Source organism: Cylas formicarius, unplaced genomic scaffold (genome assembly GCF_029955315.1).
Source record: "Cylas formicarius isolate icCylForm1 unplaced genomic scaffold, icCylForm1.1 PGA_scaffold_10__41_contigs__length_53128322, whole genome shotgun sequence".
NCBI lineage: Eukaryota > Metazoa > Arthropoda > Insecta > Coleoptera > Brentidae > Cylas > Cylas formicarius.
The window spans coordinates 204698-226647 of NW_026844214.1; the positions used below are offsets into that span (position 1 = coordinate 204698).

General features: G+C 32.3%; 1 protein-coding gene across 10 annotated transcripts in view; it reads right to left on the minus strand.

Moving 5' to 3' along the window:
- Nucleotides 1-1061: 1061 nt before the first annotated feature.
- The window catches only part of LOC132708257 (multiple C2 and transmembrane domain-containing protein), a 60542-nt gene continuing 39653 nt past the window's right edge, over nucleotides 1062-21950 (minus strand). For 4 of the 10 annotated variants that reach the window (XM_060680463.1, XM_060680462.1, XM_060680461.1 and 1 more), the window contains exons 4-13: nucleotides 20145-20314; nucleotides 19012-19176; nucleotides 15874-16025; nucleotides 15660-15815; nucleotides 14981-15167; nucleotides 13900-14173; nucleotides 11872-12154; nucleotides 9398-9724; nucleotides 9139-9346; nucleotides 1066-5230 (exon numbers count right to left, since the gene is read on the minus strand). In XM_060680463.1, coding sequence (XP_060536446.1) covers nucleotides 5072-5230; nucleotides 9139-9346; nucleotides 9398-9724; nucleotides 11872-12154; nucleotides 13900-14173; nucleotides 14981-15167; nucleotides 15660-15815; nucleotides 15874-16025; nucleotides 19012-19176; nucleotides 20145-20314 — 2081 coding nt within the window. In that variant the 3' untranslated portion in view covers nucleotides 1066-5071. Of the gene's footprint in view, nucleotides 5231-9138; nucleotides 9347-9397; nucleotides 9725-11871; nucleotides 12155-13899; nucleotides 14174-14980; nucleotides 15168-15659; nucleotides 15816-15873; nucleotides 16026-19011; nucleotides 19177-20144; nucleotides 20315-21950 lie in introns of all 10 variants that reach the window. The other 6 variants (XM_060680454.1, XM_060680453.1, XM_060680455.1 and 3 more) reach the window with 5 other exon arrangements.

The following is a 21950-nucleotide window of genomic DNA, read 5'->3' on the forward strand; positions in this document are numbered from 1 at the left end:
TGGGGAAGTTCAAACAGAGACATGGTACAAATTATGGACAGATAAGTAGCCAAGCCCGTGATGTCGACAGAAACGTCACCAACGAGTGACTGGAGAATCCGTGACCAAAACTAGCAGAAAAGTACCCTGGTGACCACATTTTTAAGGCTGTGTTTAAAATGTGACAGCAGAAACAATTCAACACTCCCATCATCATGCAGTACTTATTACCGAAACAGAATGCGAACAGGACTTGGAAGAGATTATCAGATACTAAGCGAGTGGATAAAGCAGTTTCAAACAACAATTACGTTTACAAGTGAGGAGTTGCAAGATTTTATGGTGATAGATCGGGATTTGCCTACACAACAGCAGATTTGAAAGAGGAAGCCATATTATAACAAGCAAGAAATTGCGAGGAAGAGCGCCAAGAGGAAGAAGAAGATGAAGAAGTTGAATTGACCACCACAAACCATCCAACAAGTCCTACATTCATTTAAGCTGCCAGATAATTTTTTATTATCATGGGGAAGATGCCCCTCTCGAAGAAATGGTGAAAACACAAACCAAAGTACGAGATACGTATTGGCATACTAAAAAAATTCAAAAGAAAATAACCGATTATTTGAAGCATTAGATGTAGTTCTTAAATATTTATATAAAATGTTCCTAAGTAGATGTAAAAATATTACAGAACACATATGCGTATTGTTATTTTTCAAGTGTCTATAACTCTTTTTTTTTAAGGAAAATTTAAATTTTCTTCTTAATATCTCAGCCATTTCAACAAACAATACCCCTAATGATTACAGTTATTTTGATTGTTCACACAATGTCTTCTTTTCATATTTATACTTTCTAGAACACTAGAAATACTTAACAACGAAGACAACAACCAAACTGCGCGTAAGCAGGTTGCAACGCTGTATTGACGTTTTTACACCAACTCTGCCGCTTTGCATAGAAATCAAACATTATCCAACGTTGCCAAATCACATTTAATTTCTTAAAAATGAAGCCCAACATGAAACAAACATCTTCATGCATTAATAAAATAACATTTTTAAGATACATATATTAAAATATACAAATAAGCAATGGCTTTCAAACATCAAAATCACTGTAGATCTGTGTTACTAATATTCCATTTTATTTTTCAGATTTTGAAACCTTTGCAAATTCAAAATGGCGGAGGGATTTATGAATTATAATAAATCAAACACGACACACATCCGTCTTCCGTTTATTTTATATAAAAACATCCATAGTTTAAAATTCAATATCACTTTGTAATTGGCAATAAAGACGACATCACTCTGTGCTAATAAACGACTCTCAAACACTTAACGTATTATACGAAGCTCGCTATTCGAATTAAATTTTTTTTATGATAATTCAACGACCTATATAATTTTCACATATCAATATATAACATTTAAATTTTGCGACTGCCGCGGCTAATAAATCGGAAATAATATTTTTATCCACACCTATACTAGTTAAGTGTTTAGAATATTTCGTTACAAACATTTACAGTTATATGGTGTTCGGAATCACGAATTATAAATAATCAAATATTGTCGAACTTGTTCAGCCGTGTACAACTATTTAGTGATGCCACTTAATTGATAAGTTAAGATTTCAAATAAAATCTTGCAACGTTTCGCAATCAACATGACAACTAACAGTTTAACAATTCGAAACCACAGCATACTGAAAAATATAGTAAGGTAACTGGACTTTTCCCACGCATTTCTAATTAGTTGAATAAGAGATGGCGCTGGCGACATTGCTTCGCAATAGAGGAGCCAGAGATGGCAACACTATGAATAAAAAATCAAGTCGCCTTGACTTTTTTCGTAATTTTATACATTCCAATTTGTTGTAGACATGGCAGAGAAAATTAGTAAAACGTATAAAACGGACGCAGCAAGAGGCATCGTTTCCCGAAAACCTCTCCAAACACAGTTGAGTGCTAGGCTCGTATTTGTTTTAAGGAATTTAGGAATTCAAATGGTAATTTCCTCAGAAAATTATTTTGTACCTACTGATGTTTTCATTTTTGGCATCATTCATGTTCATTTAATAAACAGTTGTGCACGGCCGAAAAACCCCATTATTTCGAAAGATTGTTGCTTTGTTGCGTGTGGAAGTATTAAAGAAAATGTCATTTCTGGCTAATTAAACTGCAGTCGAGAACTCCAGCTTCTTACAGAACGAATCATATATAGGTGCAAGACTATAGCTTACCCTAATAGTGCGTGATATTTTGAAAAAGTCAAAAAGCGTTTGATTTAAATTTCAAGTTGACTTGATTTAGATACCAAAAATATTCGCCGTTTTCAATAACAAGAACAACAATAGCAAAATCAGGAGAAACGAAACATTATCAACAACCTATCAAGAAATTACGAATAGCTTAAAAACACAGGGAATCTAATAAATATGTAAAGAAATTGTCACTGTGCCGCCCGCAACTCTTTACAGATAAAATGTAAATATCAAAAAGCTACAAACTAGAGACGTGCTAAATAGATATAATAAACACCCTAATTTTTGTAACGTTCTCTGGTCGCATTGAAACCAATATTGCAGTAGAACGTATCATCACCGACCCCAAACTTATCACAAAATTTTGCTCACGGACATTCCTTAATATGTGGTAAAATCTAACTTTAAAATGATACAATAACCTCGAAGTTCAACTGTAGGACCTGTCAAAGAGAGATAAGAAGAACGAATTTGATGAAAAGCCACTTTTCTTCGGTATCTGGTTCTGTTTCAATCCAAATTAGATTTGGAAAACATGGGATCGTAAATAAAATTTATTCAACTAACCAATACAACCTAAGAATTGATTTGGTTTGTATTTTAAAATTTATTTTGCTAAAAATTTGAAACTATGTCGCTAAAATCAGAGAGAGGTCAAAATCCTCTTGGATGTTTTTGGGAAATTGTAAACAGTTTTTAAAACGATTAAGGTCACCCTACTTGAATAAGTAGTAATTGTTCCAAATAGGACACCTGTTGAGAAACAGTCCCTAAATAACATCTCGATGTGAAAGTGTAAAGAGTTTTTATACACAGTGTAATAGATAATATAACAATATTAGCTATTTGGATTGTTGCACATTCGAGTACAAATAACAATTTACGATTTTCAAATTATGGAGAAAAGACAACCTACTCTAAAACGTAAAATTTCAAAATTTAACAATGCAACGGTCATAGACCATAAATAGTCGGGACTTTTTTGACAACTGTCAGTCGCCAGATAGATGATACTCCGTTCTCCATGCAGCACGGAAGTTTAATTGTTTCTTTTGTAATATGTATTTAATGTTTTCCGACATAAATTTGATTAAACACGAATGTATAGTGCGACGAGTTGTGATTTCCATCAAACTCCGCTACAATTGTTTTTTCTCAGTTATTAGGCAGTAAATTTTAGACAGAGGGATTTTGCTTGATAACATGATAAGCGTTGGTTGTTTAAGGACTCCATTGGGCTAACTGGGCTTCGAGTAAGTTATTTATTAATATGTTTGTTGTTTTGCGATGTAAAAAACAGAAGATAAACATAAACTTTGCAAGGCAACCGTAAATACAGGTAATACAAGATAAGGGCTGGTTCGATGACTCTTCTAAGGGTATATCTTTTGTTTAATATTTAACAGAAAAATGTAAATAAGCAATCTTCGAGTACTTTAAGGATTTTTTCATCTATATTTTCATATTTTATTTACCATAATTTGGTCCATACTTGGAATTAATAAGGGATTATTAGGGCACCAAGTTGATCGTTTTTCAATGGTATTTTTGAAAGCAGGCAATGGGTTGCCTGTAAAGGAAGTCTTTAATTTACTATTTTTTTTCTTATATAGACTTTCCCCGCTTTTGGGTGGTTAATGTAACCAGGACCAACTGGTTTTCTTTAAAAACTGATAATACTTTGAAGCACATAAAGTCAATAGGTATTTCGGGTGAGTCATGAATAGGTACATACTTTGATAACCATAGGTAGATGATTGCTGTCTTATTTTAAATAAAAAATTCACAATTAAATGAGTAATAAATATTTTATGACACGGGTGGAGGAACAGTTATTGCCTAATTTACCTCCATAAATCAGTTTTGATAATAGGCAATGTGGCGTATCATAACCTGCATGCAAAAAAAATCAACACTAGTGCAAACAGAGAAGTTGAATTATTAAAAATTTATGAGATAATCCAAGAAAATGAAGTAAAGTTTTCAATTACACCGCCATAACGTTCTGGGCTGAATTAAATTCCATACAAAAAATATGGACCTTGGTTAAACATTTGGTGGCAATTGGAAATATCGCATTTCAGTCGCCAGATGTAGGACATCTTGCAAGGCATAAGTTTTCAGAATTTACTGCTGAGGAATGAGAGATGACACAAAGAGATCGTGCATTTGATGATATTATTGATGGTTAGCAGTTCACAGAAAATACTGGATCCTCCGTAATGATTTTATTCAAAAAATATCTTTTATTTGCATTATTTATTATTGTATTACTTTCTTACTGAACAAATAAATAAAAGCTTAATTCACAAATAAAAATTACTGCTGCCTGAAACAGTAAATTTATTAATTTGTTGGTTGCGTTTCTATTTGTTTTGAACTTCTATAAAAACAAACCTTTTTTAGAGCTTTAAGGCCTAAACATAGCGAAGAATTAGTGTTTACCGCATCGCTAGATAGCGCCACATGGACCTATTTCTGATAAACTGTCAGGTTTGGCCGAGATATAAAATTAAAATTTTCTTATTAAGCAACTGGTACAGTTTTTCATATTTGAGAATAGCTTGAAAATTTCTTTTCAACGATCTAAGTTCCCTTAACAACACAACGTTTCTGACCCAGCCCGTGTAGTACGTTTCGTGAGTTGAACCAAGGAAAAACTTTCTTAATTTTAAAAACATTAATCAAACCCATATTGAGGAACATCCAGTGGCTAAAACACACAGGTACTAATTAAAAAACACTACTCAGACTTTTCGGTTACTTTGTCGAATCTTTCTATCAGTTTACCCTTAAAGCTGGAGAAGAACCTCACTCTCCACTAGGAAGCTTTGTGCTTTTTCTTCGGATTGCTTCGCCGTTCGGCTTCGGGCGTCGTTAGGAGCTTCAGATCCCGGTAGTCCAGCTGCAAGTACCAGCGTATAACGGATAAACGCCCCAGATGGGAGGACAATCCAACGCCCAACAATTTTATGTACATCTGCAGGTGTCATTTGAATTCGTTTTAATATTTTTGTAAAAGTTCAATAGACCCGCTTACCGTGTTATTTGACAGATATTAACACAAACTTTGAATGAGGAGCGATGGTTTATACCTATGATATCAGATTCAGAAAATATAAAATCATAAAAAATAATAGCACCGTAATACCCAAAATAAACAAGATAATTAATGTTTTTAGGAGTATATGAAGTTTTAGCTTGGGAATGTTTTGTTGAGGTGACTTCAAGTTAAAAATGTCAAATGGACATATATCGGGAACGCTATTCTAACTGAGCTACAAGCCTTTTGAAAGAAACACCGTTACTTTTTGTTTTGTTATTTTTTATTTATTTATGCTTTATTTTATCGAACTAGTTGTTCAAAATGTTCACCCAGGTGCTGCATACATGGTCTGCTGAACCTCTCTGCTCTCCACCGGTTTTGACATGTTAGTTTGACATTTGTCCCTTGAAATCACCCCACTAAAATACTGCCAAAATATTGCAGTCATGTCGTGGGACACCTTGTATATGCAAAACTCATTTTATACAATATAATAATCATTAATAGGTACAATTTAATAATGACTATGTGTTGAACACTGAGATCCTCGAAATATACCTTATATTTCACATATTTTCATGAAAATATAAAACCATAGCCTGCGGTTCAAAAAAGTATAATACATATTCAAAAACATAGGAATTTTAGTTTCTTTTTTCGAAATATTTTCTTTTTCCGATAAAAAAAAGTGGGATCCCTCACCACTCATTTCTACGCAGTCAGTGCAAAGATACGAAAGAAATTTGGTGTTTTTTAATACACAATGTATGAACATACAGACTCCAATACATAAATTATATAATTTTGTACGAAAAGTTAGTTACGTTTTGGTTAGTTCATAGTTGTCGTATTTTACCCTAGCAGAAGGTAGAGAAATAAGTTCTGTAATGTTTTATACTTTGTATTTGAAATATCTGTTATGCAGTACATATTTGTGGTAATTTAAAAAAGACAATAAAAATTTTATATGAAGAATATAAAAATTCTACCCGATAAGTCAAAAACGTAACCAAGGTACCTGTATTTAAACATTTCAAAATTTCATTGCTATTTTGATTATGTGATACACATCGGTTACTGGACATATTTGTCTGCTCAAACATGGATAAGTAACACAAAAACAAAAAAAGGATCCATTTTTAATGACCCACTTTGAAGTCTACCAGATAATTATTCTTCCTGCAAAACATATTATTTCTATTGAAATAGTACGAAAATGCGGGTGCGAATTGTTAAAATGACCTAAACCCTTTTATCCTTTGATTAGATTGTTTCGTTGTCATATACGTTACTTTACGCCTCAAAAAAAATAAATTTTTAGTTACGTCACCGGGCTCGGCAGGCACAACATTGCCGTTGTTCACATAATTTCTATAAATCACCATTTTCTATTGTAACCTTGTAAACATTTGTTACCCAAAATGTAAACAATGTTTCAAATTTTCTCTTCACTTCACTAAATATTAATAATTACATACTATGAATATTTGGAATAACTTGGAGAATATTTTCGTATAGAATTCCAAGTTGATGAAATCACTAGAATCACTAAATTAGACGCTAACTTCAATAACACATAGAAGAATCTTTTGCCCGACTGGTTCCCAGCTATAGAACTCGTCAATTATTCCTTATATATTTTTGAACCAAGGAAAAAAATGCTCCTGGGACCTGACAGTCATTAATGTATATTCAATGAACCCATTCTTTTTTGGCACCTTATATATAAAATACATTTCGTTTGTACATATTAGAGATACAAATGAAATGTTAACGTTTGAACTTTACAATAATCACCTGTTGCCATCAAGTTTGGTCAGTTGGTTAGTTTTTGTTACTTCCCTGCTGGTTGTCTTGCTACGACCCGTACTAATTTTGAAAATATCCAAAAGCAATTTCGAAATTTACCAAGCCCAATCTTACATAACAGTTCAGGTCTATGAGAATTTCGAGATTTCCAATTCCGAGTAATCGACGTCCTCTAGTCCTTGGTGCTCCTTAAATGCTATATACCGCAGGAACCTATGCTGCTTGGCTACAAGTGTGTCTGATTACAAATGTTACTACTATTTAAATGAAATGCCAATGAGATATAACAAAAAATGTAGTATAAAATGTTGACTTTAGTAAATGTTTTTGCTATATGATTGCCTAATACTGATTAATGGTCGTTTGAAATTTTTTACAAATAAGTCTTCTTTTTTATCAGAAATATAATAAAATAACTAACAACATTTACAAAATTTGATATTCGACAGGATTCGCTTTACCAATAATCTCAATATAATTGCTGAAGTATTACGTTCACGAAAATATAACATTTTTCTGTTACGATCTGCTACCAAGATGGCTATGGAATTAACAAAAGTTGAGTTGATTTTTTTTCAACTTCAAGAGAATTATTTTATACTAGAAATTTTACCAAATTTTTTTTCACAAAATTATCTTAAAATAAACATAGTTGCCATATGGAGTAAACTTTAACGCGGTCATTGTATTATATAGGGTGTCCCAAGGTTGGTCAAATGAGATAAAATGTACAGTTTTTGATTAGTTTCACATTAAGAAAAAAAATGTTTTCTTCCGAGCTTTTTCGAAATCTCAAAAAGTATAATTTTTACAAATAATTCGTAAGGAACAGTTTTGTTGTATTTTTGATTTTCTTCAATTTTCTTCATGGTTGCCCATAGCAATTGGGACACCTTGTATAATTAGGCTCAACTATATTCATATTTTTGGAAATTATTATTTTATAGTAGTACATATTTACGATTTATCCTATTATAGTAGTATTTTGAAGCCTTGATTAACAGAAAATAATGAAGTTTTTCTGTGGAAATGCTTTTTAGTTAGAATGTAAAATTAGTTAAACTTTCTGTAGAACTGATATAAAAATGTAGTGAATTTCCACAAATTAAATTAATAAGCAATTGGTTTCAGCTAAAAAAATCCCTACGATTCTAAATAAAAGATGTATTATTAGGTGACGGTTCCCTTACTCCAAGAAAATAAAAATTGTTCTTTAATTGAGCTCCAAAAAACATATACGTTTTGCTCCAAGAAAACAAGTTTGGCGTAGACTTTTTAGGAAATCTTCCAGAAAATGCTAAAAAGGATAAAATGATATTGTGAAAGCTTAGAGAAGCGCAAACAACAGTGTATTAGTAAGGAAGAAGCATTAAATATTCTAGTCATCGCGAAATTAACAAAATATCAATATAATTTTATTCGGGATATAACTGCATTTGTCTTAATCATTTATGAAATGTTGGAGGTGACAATTTTTTAACGTTGAAATACCTTTTTCAAAATAAAATTAAAATTAAATTAAAAAGACTCATTTTTGTTGAACGCCCTGTTTGGTTTTTTCCAGTTTTATAAAGAAACATGTTTTCATAATAGAATTCAAAGCTCCTTGTTTCCAAAAAATTCAAAACGAAAGATTTAGATGACATTTAGGTGTTTATAAAAGTACTATATTTTTGGGATGACCTGAATATGGTTTAAATCATGTAAAGTGACTATTTTTTCTATTTTTTTTATTTAGCTTTTCCAGATTAAATGTTTCAAGTAAAAAACCTCATGTTTTCTTAAGGTCGTTCCACCGTGTGGCGTGACTAAAACATTATTTGGTTGAGCTGTGACGTCACAATATTTGACAAGTGTATTCTACAACTATTTATAAACATATCTAGCAAATCAACAAATTAATTGGAAGTGGCCTATCGTGACATATCACGACAAGATTATACCTACACCGTTCAAGTGAAGTTACAATTCGTTACTACAAATGACACCTGCAGATTAACACAACACACCCTCCAAGACCCGTCAAAACTTACCAGCATCTCGTCGTCCGGTATTCTAGAGAGCAAATCCAAAATCTCATTATTCGGAACGGCGTGGGGTCGAAACATGCGTCGCAGGAACTTGTTCGTCGCCCACATCATCAGCAGATAACGCAAAGGTATCAGATAGAGCACCAACGAGGCAAGACACAGCAGGGTGATGGCGATCCACGAGAGATACGGAACGGTAAAATTGAACATACTGAAAAACGCACCAATCAACGAAAGTGTTAGACCAGATTGTTCGACCAACTTTTTAACGCTTTCCAACAAAGAGGCTATCTTGCCGATAGCGTTCTGAACACCTTGGGTGACTTCTTGTATTGTCTGCAATCGTTCCTTTAGACTCTTCTTCTCCTCTTTTTCCTTGTCTTCCTCGTCTTCGTCGTCTATATCTGAGTCGGCTACTTCGTCCCACGGTACTTGAGTGGGACCGGCCAAGGATCTGACCGCGTACTGTTTCAGGAAAACCAATAGAAAACCGACGGGCACCATCCATGGTTGGAAGTAGTAACAGAGGACGAGCCAGACTATAAGGGCGACGAAGCTCTGAAATTTCGACTCCCATTCGAAGCAGTCCCTAAAATATTACGAGTACCGGGTGTGTCTTCGAACGATAGAGTAAAGTGTGAGTAGTGAGTAGGTACAAACGCCTCTTCGTAAAACTGAAGATGCTGCTCACGACATTTCCCCGGTCCCTATAGTTTTTAAGACACAGGACACTTTTGAAAATGTTGTAAGTAGTAGATATAAAAACTTCTTCCTATGGTCTGTCAAAATCTTCATCGTGTTTCCCCAATAAAACTTTAACGATTTTTATTATTATCGTTTTTACTGTGCGTTTAGAAAAAAATGTTTTACGAGAATATAACAATGTCGCGTCGAAATCACTTGTCGCTAGATGCAAAACGATTGTGTATAAAACTTTAATCACTAGAGGATTTATTAAACCAGAAGTTTTAAAAGAAACCTGTCCACTTACAAAAACGTCAATATCGTCGATAAGGCATATTATTAATGGTGGAGAATTGTGACAGCGCCTAATAAGAAGGAAAATGTATTGTCTTTATCATAGCAAAGTTGTTCATACCTTGAATAAACTGAAAAGGAAGCTAGAAGAAGATGAAACCAATATAAATATAAACCGTGCGACCCTGCATAGAGTTATTTGTGACATGGAATTTGAGTTCCGCAAAATAGTAATGGAATGACACAGATTACGCACCTGGAGATTACCTTCAAGAAATTAAAACATATGTCATTTTCTTTTCTTAGTGTAATTTAATAAGAATATACCCTCCTAAATAAACAACAACAAAAAATTATTAAAAACTGTTTGAAAGTCGGTCCCTAATATTCTGTTTTTTAATACCTACCCAACCCGAGTATGATTGATGCCGGCATGTAACTTCAATAGTTGCGTACAACAGACAGAACGATGAAGATTGAGACATACTATACAACTAAGATCGCCGTGAAATAAGATTACTTTTTCCGTAAAATGCTAGTGATGCAGATAATTTTTGTCAAATGTTTACTATTTTTGATTTATAACCCACTTTCTTTTTCATGGAATGCCCAGTTCATTTAGTAGACTGTGAAATTTGTATTTGTTTACGTTTTTGCTCAGAAAAACACAACTAAATGATATTTTTCAAAATAATAAAATCCACAATATAATACTAGCTTTATGGTTATGGTTTATGATTTACCTACTTACTTAATGTGGCCGAACAACGCTATAATCTTTTAAATTAATTTGAGATATTTGTCTTTTTTTAACTTATATAAGTATAAAGGTTGTCCAAATAGTGTATTATCTCCTTTGATATTTGTTTTAGAAAAAAATATTAAATACAAAATATAGATAATACTAAAACAATTAAAAACAAAACCACAATTTAAACACAACAATTTGAAATTATTTTCGAATATACACCCTCTATATTATTGTACTGCATCACCCAATGTAGCGTTATTATAATTTATACTGAACGTTTTCGGGTTTATGGTCATTTTTTCGTCAAAATACCATGTATTTAACAGTGTAGTTCAATAATATTTTAAGCTTTAAGAAAAGCATAATTTATAGATTAAGGGCAAGAAAGTAAACATTTTTTGCAAAATTAAAAATTTACCTATTTATTTTTTGTTATTTTATTTTGGCTAATTGCGATAGTTTCTCAAAATTTGAAAAAAAATTTGAAAAATTAGTAGGAGTAATTAATGGAACTATAATATAATATACAGGGTGTTCGGTTTGATTTATTAACGAAAATTAAAAGTTTTCAATTATGACTCACCCTCTATAAAAGATTCGAACTAACCTCAAAAAAAGTATAAGAAAAATTACTTTACTCGTGTATAAAATTGTTGGCATAATAAAATTACAGTTGTCGGAAATAGTCTAAACAAAATTGGGTGATTGAGTATAAAAGGGGGTATTTACTAATGCAATAAAATACAGGGTGTTTCATTTCAAAAATATATAAGTTTGGTTTCCCACATATCTGTCAATCAAAAATTAAAAAAAATATATATTTCTTTTAGTTTTATCTATAGCTTTTGTAATTAACAAAAAAATTAAATAAAAAAAAGAAATATATTTTTTTGACACACTATCTGGACATACTATATAATTTTTTCAGAAACACTCATATAAATAACGGTTTTTTAAATTCTTTTCATTTTGTTTTAGTCAGAGCGTTTTATGTTTTCGGCACTTACTGAAAAAGTTTTCCGATTTCCAGAAAGTGCATGACGAAAACTTTGAGCCTCAAGACGTTCCTGACGAACACTTGTCGCTTGAATTTGATTTCAGTCTGCATGAACTTCTCCTCTTTCGGATTTAAGGTGCGGATACAAGCTCGTATCGGGTTCCATACAAGAAACATTTCCAAAAGTATTTGAGGCGCAGTACCTTTCGCTCTGCTCCGTAGTTTTTTGTCTTTCAAAGCGTACCACCTTTTCTCGCCGTTCCGTATCCGTAAAAGCGGAATCGCCACCTTTCCTAAAGAAAAGTTCATAAATTCATATACAGGGCGTCCCAACCGGCTAAAATATTGTGCAGGTGGCAACACGTTCGAATATATAGTGAAGGTCAACTTTCTTATTTAAATGGAACACCCTGTATGTTATCGCTTATCCTGCGCCTAAAGTCTCTGAGATATTTAACATTTTATGTTATTTTAAAAAAAAATCCTCACAATATTTAAAAACTGGTGAAAATTATTTTGTTCAAATGCAATCACCAATTTTAAGAAAGAATACAGAAATTGATAAATTTAAAGGAAAACACCTCAATCACTTTTTCTATTTACTATTTCTTTAAATTAGACAGACAGTCCGTCTTTTTTGAAAATTGACACATTTATGGAAAACTAAGAAGAAACAACTTTTTCCAATTAAATTTTTCGATATTTTTTAATACATATTTTTGTGTCAATGTTGGCCGGCAAAACGTAGGATTCAAAACTTTCGTAGATTGCACTACCTATCCCTAGGTTCGAAATATAATAAAAAAAATGTTCCCCTATAATGCAGACTTTGGTGGTTACACTATAGAGGACACGAACTGAATCGATTTTCCATGAAATAGGAGATAAAATGGATTCATCGGATAATTGAATTTTTAATGAAATCTCACGCCAGCTGATGGAATTTGTTTGCTTGTTCGATATTGCGCGATATTAATAAACAATACGAAATATTCACATTTAATGAGAAAACACTATGTGCACAGGGTGTCGAAGTAATTTGGCAAGGTTCTACATCTCAATCGTTATTCACATTTTTTTAAGTAAACGTTGCCTAAACCGAATCGATATTTTTAATGGAATACCCTATATATTCCACCTATTGTGAATGTAAAAAGATATATTTAAACTTAAACAATCCGTTTTGCCGTTTTTGCTTAAAAATACACTTGTGATATTTCGGGGTAACGAATTTGGATCGTTTTTGTTCTTGTTTGCCAAAAAATCATCCTTTCACAAAAGAATAAATAATTAGAATAAGAAGCTTTTTTCAAGGTTTGGACGTCGAAACCTAAATTGGAGTTGTGATATCAAGGGACCTAATTACTTATTATTTGCTGCGAATAATTTTAATTTTTGTATTTTATGGTGTACTTATCAATCATTGATTGCTTATTTTTGGCAAAATCCAAACAAGAAATAACCAATCTTCTGATTATGGTTGACCGACCGAACGAAAACGTACTTTGAAGAAAACAGTGGATTAAATCGATTATTTGAATAATTCAAAATGTAAGTTTACAACTTTTATCGATATACATTATTCACTAGAAAGAGATAGGTTTAAGTATTTTTGCAATGATTACTAAAAACGAATGTTACACAAAAACTTCAGTCTATAGCTACTATATCGGAATATCAGTATCGACACGTAGGGAACTTTAACAAATGTGACAGAAGAGCAATAATTTAAGTACGATACAGGGAGTTCCATTCATAGATCCAGAGGGAAATTATCTCAACCAATTTGAAGTTTGTCACATTTTGGATCCAAAGATTAACCCTTTTGTTTCAACATTTCATCAACTTGGTTGATTTAATTGCAAATAAAGAAAAACAGTTTACTAATTGTAATAAAATTAATCTACATCAGTTACAGTTTTTTCAATGGAAAACTATATAGCTTGATCTATTTGAGTGAAGATAGCTTTTAAATGTATACAATAAAGTAGGGTGATATTTGTAATAGAAACTATTTCCCGTTATTTCTTAAACTCACCCAAAAATTCGACCTTGTGATCGCGATCTTCGTCGAAAACTATAACCTCGAGGACGTTGTTGATGTCCTTGACGTTAAACGTGAAAATTTTGTTCCATTGGGGCGACAAAGTTTTGTATTCAGTCTGCGTTTGAAGTCTAGCGTTTCCCAATTCTAACACGCAGAAAGGGTCGCTCTTGCCGCCGATATCCGCCGCAGCCAATCCCGTAGCTTTGAAAACTTTGACCGTCAAGTGACCCACATCTTTAACGTTGTGGAACGTCCTATGCCAAAACTACAAACAAAAGAAAAAGATCGACTCGTTTTTGGATTTTATAACATTCAATAGACACAACTTTTTGTTTTTAGAGATATCAAGGTTAACGAAAAAACAAAATGTAAGTTTAGAAGCCAAGTTTTTTCAAGTGACGTATAAAACAAAACATTTTATATGTCGGTCCACTCTTTTTTGGAAAATCGGCAAAAATAGGAAATTTTTGGTATAATTTGAACGAGTGCCTTGACTGACAAACAAAAATATGTTTATGTTTGACATATTACAACGTTGATTAAATTATTGTCCAAGTCATTATTGCTAAAATGGTTCGGGAGATATCATGCTACAAACATGGCGGAAAAATAATGTTCCAATTTGTTTCTTAAAAACGAAAATAGATGGAACATTAAAATATTCCAAAAATATTACTATTATATAAACACACTTTCTGATTACCTTTTGTTTTTTTTAATGAGCGGCGAGGATAAAATTAGACTACATCTATCATTTCTCTTAACTAAATTCAATGAAAAAATTTATGCAATTTTGTTTTTTATTCGGAAACTTTGTTGTCTCCTGCGATATGTTCATAAAACTTTTCAAATAAAATAATCAAATGTACAGCATTACGTTATACATTGATTTAAATTTTAATTTTTTTATTTGGAAAAGTTTCTAAATGAAGCATAAAATTTAAAAAAAAAATGTCATTTTATAAGTTTTTTTATAAGTTTTCCTTAAATTTAATAAACCATTTTAATATAAATATTAATATATATATGAAAGGAACGTCTGACGAAAAAATGACTTTGCTCGTATACCCACGTATCTACTGAGAAGATTTTCCTTTTCCCTAGGATTTTCCTCGTAGTTGGACAAATCCGAAATAGTCTCAGACGCTGTCGTTCCACTGATCGTTAATAATAGGTGCAACGAGCCGGCTCCATCTTCAAGTTCTTCCCATAAATTATACGTACGTTCCCTTTCCATGTCCAGCAAGTTGATGACGCATCTATAAATGTTATTACTGATATTATTACTAATTGATACTCGGTGGTAAGTTAGATGTTTAGGCAGAACAGAAAATGATTTTCAATAATAAGTAGTAGAATTTTCAAAAATTTCCAAACCACATTTACCCGGCACCAAGAAGAACATTCTGTCTCTTGCGATATTCTTTTGGCGAAAAAAATTCTTGGACCAGAAGACGCAAAAGCGTTACGATTCCAAACTTCTTTTTTCCAAGAAAATATACTAATATACAAAACTGTAGTTACACTGTACAATACTTAAAATAAACATTAACCATAACTAAATCACTATGGGTAGTTTTTTATGTTTTAAAAATATTAATTTAATTAAATTTCTAAGAAATTTATACGGGGGGGAGTGCATCAAATAATTCTATTCTCTATTCATTTTATGAATGTCTTTTTGTTTGTGGTATCTTCTAATTTCCAGCACCTCAAATAATATCAATTAATGCTTAATGCAAGGTACCAACCGTCCTATGTAATCGTCCTTGGACTTGTCTTTATCCCAAACAGTGATCTCCAACTGCTGATCTCCGTCATCATATAAATGCAGATCGAATTGTTCCAGCCACCTTGGGTTTAAAGATCTCCAAACAATGCGGCTTTTATACTTTTCGTTACCTAATCTAAAAAGACCGACATTGTTTGAAACAAATACGAACGCGAAGACAATCTCACACCGACCTAAATTTAACGTAGGGGTCGGAAGTTCCGGTTTCTGGATCACAGGATAATAGGTTTCGACCCTCGATTAGAATAATTGTCACAACCGAACTCCAGATTTGAGATTTTAGCCTTTTATTCACGTCCTGCACGCGGCTGTTCTTCTGAAAATACTGCAATCAAGCCAAAAAAACATTAAATTTCTCTAGACCAGATCAAATAATCGATTCAGAATGAAGATTTATGCTCAAGAATTCTTATCCCAGCAGACGTATTATTACCCACAGACCTAAATCTTTCAGCAGATTGCGCAATTTGCAATGTGTAAATTCCTGGAAGTAAATTGAGGAACTTATCATTTGTTACTAGAAATAGTTATGATCGATCTCCACACTCTTTTATAACTTTACATGATTCCCCTGTGCCATTTCATATGCAGATATGCCAGTGATTGCTGATAGATATTAAAAGAAATACTGCTAATGACTAAGTTCTGCCCAATAGCTGAACTGTTCGGAATGGTGTCACTGGAGAAACGTACATCTCTTTATCACATGGTCACATTAATACTGTCAGAAGAACTTGGTATTTTTCTTTGTTTTCCATTCCAATGCGCCGTACTCTAGTAGTCTTTAAAAACTTTAAAAAGGTTGTGGAAGGTTCAATCCTATTAGTTGTGGGTTTTCGATTTTTGCTAACCTTCGTTGAACACTCCTGTTTAACACTACTTTTATACAAATAACTATCACGAAAAAATAAAGAAAAGGTTTTTAAAAAAATACTAATTAAAATAAGTTATTTAAAATTAAGTCGATTATAATCAGTAGAAGTAGATTGTAGTTAATACAATAATTTACCAATATAAAGTAGTTGTTTCTCGCCGCTTGTAAAAACAAATTAATTATAGATTTATAAACACCTATTTAATATTATAATTACAATTTGCATACCTATATTGTCTTATATATTTATATAATAAGCATATTTTTTCTTACCTGTCCATTTTTGTCAGCGGTTATTACAAAGTTTGGGATATCCCCACTTAGTTTTGGTTTTTGCGGAAAAAAAGGATGATTCCTTTTTGTGCAAAGATATTAGGTGCTTTCTTAAGCCTGTTTTTCACTTTTATTTCAATCTTCTTCTTCTTCAAGTAAGGATAGATCCCCCTTCATGAGCACATAAACTCCAAATATATAACAAAGGCTTTTAGTAGGTTTAGTAGGTAATTCACTCGCCACCCTATACCTATCTTTATTTAGTAAAGACCTTTATTATTATTACGATCATTATGATTGAAATAAAAATTTGCTATCAGGCAATTATGAATTTAAACGGCAGCGTTAAACGATAACGAGGATTAATAAGGCTTTTTTTGTCGAAATAATTGCGTGGTTATTATTATTGCGAGTTTCGGCTTTAAATTTAACGAGAGCTTCGAAGTAACGAACTTTTTGAGGTTTAATTAAAACCGGTCGGCAAGCTATAAAGTTTCTTTGTTAAAACTGATGCAGTTTCGGCACAGAAATTCGATTAAATCGCTGACGCTTGCTCGACTACGCAGGTAGGAAACTCATTAAACTTTCATGCAAAAAAAAGGAAAAAAAACATCTGTTGAATGAGACGCAGCGCTGGGATTTCTACAATGCGAATGGGACAAATTATAATATTGGCAATGGTAAACGATCTTAAGAGTTTCCCACGAAAAATTGGATTTATTTTCGTCGGCAAAAATTTGTCGATCCCCCCAGCTTTTACGATTTAGTTGCAACAAAATACACTAAACAGCTGTTTAAGTAAGAGACCAAAGAAGTTTTTTACACTTGAATAGCGTCGCTATATTTTCACCGATGATGAAGATGAATTTTTAGCCATTTTTATCGTCAGTAATTATAAGGCAGTAAAGAATTTCCCTTTTTCGGGAACGAATAGGCAAATGGGAAACAAGAGAAGTTATTTAAAGGTCTTTATCATGCTGGGTGAGTCATTAAATCAACACTAATTTTTCAAACTCCCACAGATTACTGTAAAGGATGAAAAATGTTCCTCCTCAAAGAATAACAAATACAGTATACACTAGTCAAAAAACCAAAGAAAATGGTCAAAATCAGTAGCGTGCGGAAGAGGGTTTATGAAATAGCGCAATAATTGAACCTATAGCCGGTCATTAAAGTTACTGAACATGAACATGATTCTTACCAAAATTTTTAAAAATAAAAAAAATAAATTTCATAAATTTTTACAGTTATAACACCTTTTAAACAGCAATTCCTTACAAAACTGATAGAAATTAAATATATATATATATATATATATAAACAAATATATTTTTAAATTTAATAAAATTATTTTTGCACGCCGCTGCTGATGACTTAAACTCAATAGAGAATTGACTTAATACACTTGTTTATACGCCTTACACGGAAATTTTAAACGAAACTCAAAAATAGCAAAAAAATTATCATTTTTTTTTTTCAATTTCATAAATCCTTCTCGCGCAAAAACTTAATAGGAATTTAACTTATTATTACGTTATAAATAGTAAAGGTGTAAAGAGTAAAGATTTTTTAGTAGAATTTCCATTGACAGGACAAAATTCATAACTAATTAAATCATTCCCGTTATGATATCTTTCCAACTTTTATTCCAAACAAAACTGTTAAAAATTTTGTCAAATTTAAAAGCTGCCGGCGTTGACCATTATAATCTGAAACTTAATAAGGATCTAACTTATTACACCTACATTTTACACATTAATTCTAAACAAAACGGCTAAAAATTTTAAAACAATCTTGATTTCATCAAAATTGATAAACTAATGTTTGCACACCTACCATATTCTTTGCAAGTTATGTCTTGAACCAGTGTAGATGGTATCTGTTAATGCTCGGTTATAATTTTTAAATAAAAAAGGGATTTCAAAAGCAACAGGATTCACCGTCTTGTCCGAATGGAAATTTGTAATAACAACGAGACGGGATTTTTAAAAATTCCAACACAACTGACAACACCACAAAGATGACGTTTTGCACCATTGGCTGAAAATTCAATAGGAAACAAATGTGGAAATCATAACTAGTTCAAATTAGGTAACTTCGTGGGCACCGCACTTTTTTCGTTTTTTTTTTTTTTTTTTTTTTTTTCGCTAGATCGTAAACTTACGTGCTCCTTTTCCTCTTGGGTTTTCGGATACAGCGTGGCCGACAAATAAATTTCTCCTAAATTGGCATCCGGTCGCGTAGGGTCGTGTAACACTAAAGCTAAATCGTTTGGTCGACTTAAATCTAACGTGGATAAGTCTAATACCGCGGAACCCATAAAGTCGTCCTGAAAATCCATGTCGATGTATACTTCGACCAGAAATATAGTGCTTTTATGACCGACCCCGTGATTAACTTTGCCTACTGCTTATTACTTCAAAACCGCCTCTTATAGAACGTTCTGCCGAGCAGACCCTTACCCGTAACCATTCCAGGACCGTCCTAGGAATTTATCTACCTACACTAACAAGCGGGACATAAGTATACTTTCGATCTTTGCTTTGTTTTCCATGTCTACCTCCAACAGCGGAACATCTGCTTCATTCCACGGTCTCCACATTTTAAAGTGTTGAGAAACAGGAATATTGAAAAAATGTTTAATTGCAAGATTCTAATAAATATTTATAATCTATAGTCTTAAAAGAGATTGTTGTTGTTTACAAATCGAAGAAATATGTCGAAGACACAAAAAATTTAAAAAGAAGAATGTTGTTAATCGACAGGCACACAAGACAAAAAGGATTAGTTTCAAACTTACCCGTAAGAAAAATGGAGAAAAGGTACTCACCCTTACCTGTTAAATTATCCAGCGAGAACAGCCACGCAGGGTCAAAATGTCCAAAATAAGGTACATAAATACGTACTTATTGCTATTTAGATTAAACTCTTAAGAACAATACATATCACCTGATGTTAAAATAAACGCATGCACTTATTCGAAAATACCCCGCAGCATCAATGCTTAATCAAATTTAAAACGGTCTATTTACGTTCCAAATAAAAATTTCAAGTTTCTACAAATATTCGTTACGGTCCATCTCAGGAAAGACCTACTTAATGCAGAACAAACATCTGGTGGGATGGGTTTTACCACGGTCCTGCAAAAGTCTGCGGTTAAGGTACTGTAAAATACCTCAAACCGTCAAAGCACTATATTTTTGGTCGTGTTATATGTGATTCAAATAATAAAATGTAGCAACGTATAATATTATAAGCAGTAAGGCTAATTTAATGCGTATTTCCTTTACCTATTACCTGTAAGCCCCAGTCATAATCGAAAACTTTTATGTAAATTGGAAGGAACGGGTCTTCTATAGGCACTGTAAAACTCTCGTCCCATACTGGGTTCAAGTCTCTATAAATTGTCCTAGATTTATACACTAATCTACCTCCGCACTTGAACTTTACGTAAGGGTCACTTAAACCTGAAAATAATAACGCTGTTATATCGATTTAGCGAGGAAAAGAGGAAAATAAAAGCAAGGAAATTGCAAAAATTGGAAGAATGAAAAAACTATCAAAAAATCATTTTTTCGATAGTTTTACGGGATATCTCGCTTATTGTGCTACTTTTTCCAGAATAAAGCATGCCCTAGTAAAAAAGTAAGAATCGAGTTTGTCGTCGTTTCTCACGCAGAATGCTTAGATTGTTCTGTCTTTAATTATTTTCGAGAAGTAAACCAAACATATATTTTTAAGTCGTTGACCCTGTATATAATATCTTCGATTTTGTCAAAAGCATCTCACAAATATATAAATTTCATTATATTGAGCCTAAATTAGGGTTTTGATAAAAATAATGGTTTTTGTTATTTGATCATGACAAGTTATATTAAAAACAAAATAATAGTTCTGTGCACAGTGTTATAATGTTAACTATTATAGTAAACCCCGAGAGATAAGGTTCGTTCAAATTTTTGCACTTTTTTTTTAAGTCAATGCCACAGTCCTAGGCAATAATTTACACTTATTTACAGGCATTTTAATTGTTGTTTCGACTATTTGCCATAATAAAACATTTACTAATTTGGTTGAGAATAAAAACCAGTTTCTCTTGAAATTCTTCAAATCAGTTTCTTTGAACGTATAATAAAACATTAGTTCTATGGTTATAACGCCTCCTGGCGGCATAGACATGAACTTGACAATTATTTTTACTATTATGGGTCACTATGGTTATAAAATTTTGACGCCCAGTATATCGAAGAGATTAACGAAACGTAGGCACAATATATAATAAATAATAACCACAGACAAGGATGGAATCAAATTTTCTCGGAGAGAAGAACGACATGTTCGGCATTAAATGTATACATTATTTGTAGCTACACATGCACCGTTATTTGCGACATTGGATTCTGTATTTGATTTTTAAAATGTACGTATTGTTATCTCACACTTTTTGCTTTCCACTTTCATTTCTATTTCACTTCTATCACATAACCTAACCTCGCTCTAGACGGACTATCCGGATTATTTGGTATTATCACATTCAAATAAAGATTATAAAATACAAAATAAATATTTTTTTCTACTTTCTTCTGTAAAATACAACGATCTAGCGTGTGGAAAGTATCATTTTACCACGTCAGTTTGAGATATTAATTTAAGTTATTTGTACGACGCAAACTTAATATACTCATTACAAATCTGCTAAAAAAAAATACGAAATATCATTTTTCTTCCTAATTTCATAAATTTATTTTTACATGCCGGTAGTGTTACTCACCACTCATCTTAATAATAGCAACAACTAATTCTTAACAAAAGTGTTAAAAAAATTTAAATAAAGTTTTTTTTAAATCAAATTTCACATATTCTTTTTGCCACGCCACTGGTGTTCACCATTTCCTTTACAGGTTTTTGCTTGAAGCAGTTTAGATAATTTAGACAGTAACTGTAAAAAGAAGCTCTTCAAATCTAATCATGCTTGCTGTGGTACATTTTATAAAATAATATCAAGCATACGACTTAGGCTTACAAAAAATTGCATTAATTCCAATATCAACTCACAACCAGAATCAGGTATCGAAAGGAAATCAGGCAATGTCCCTTTTAGTT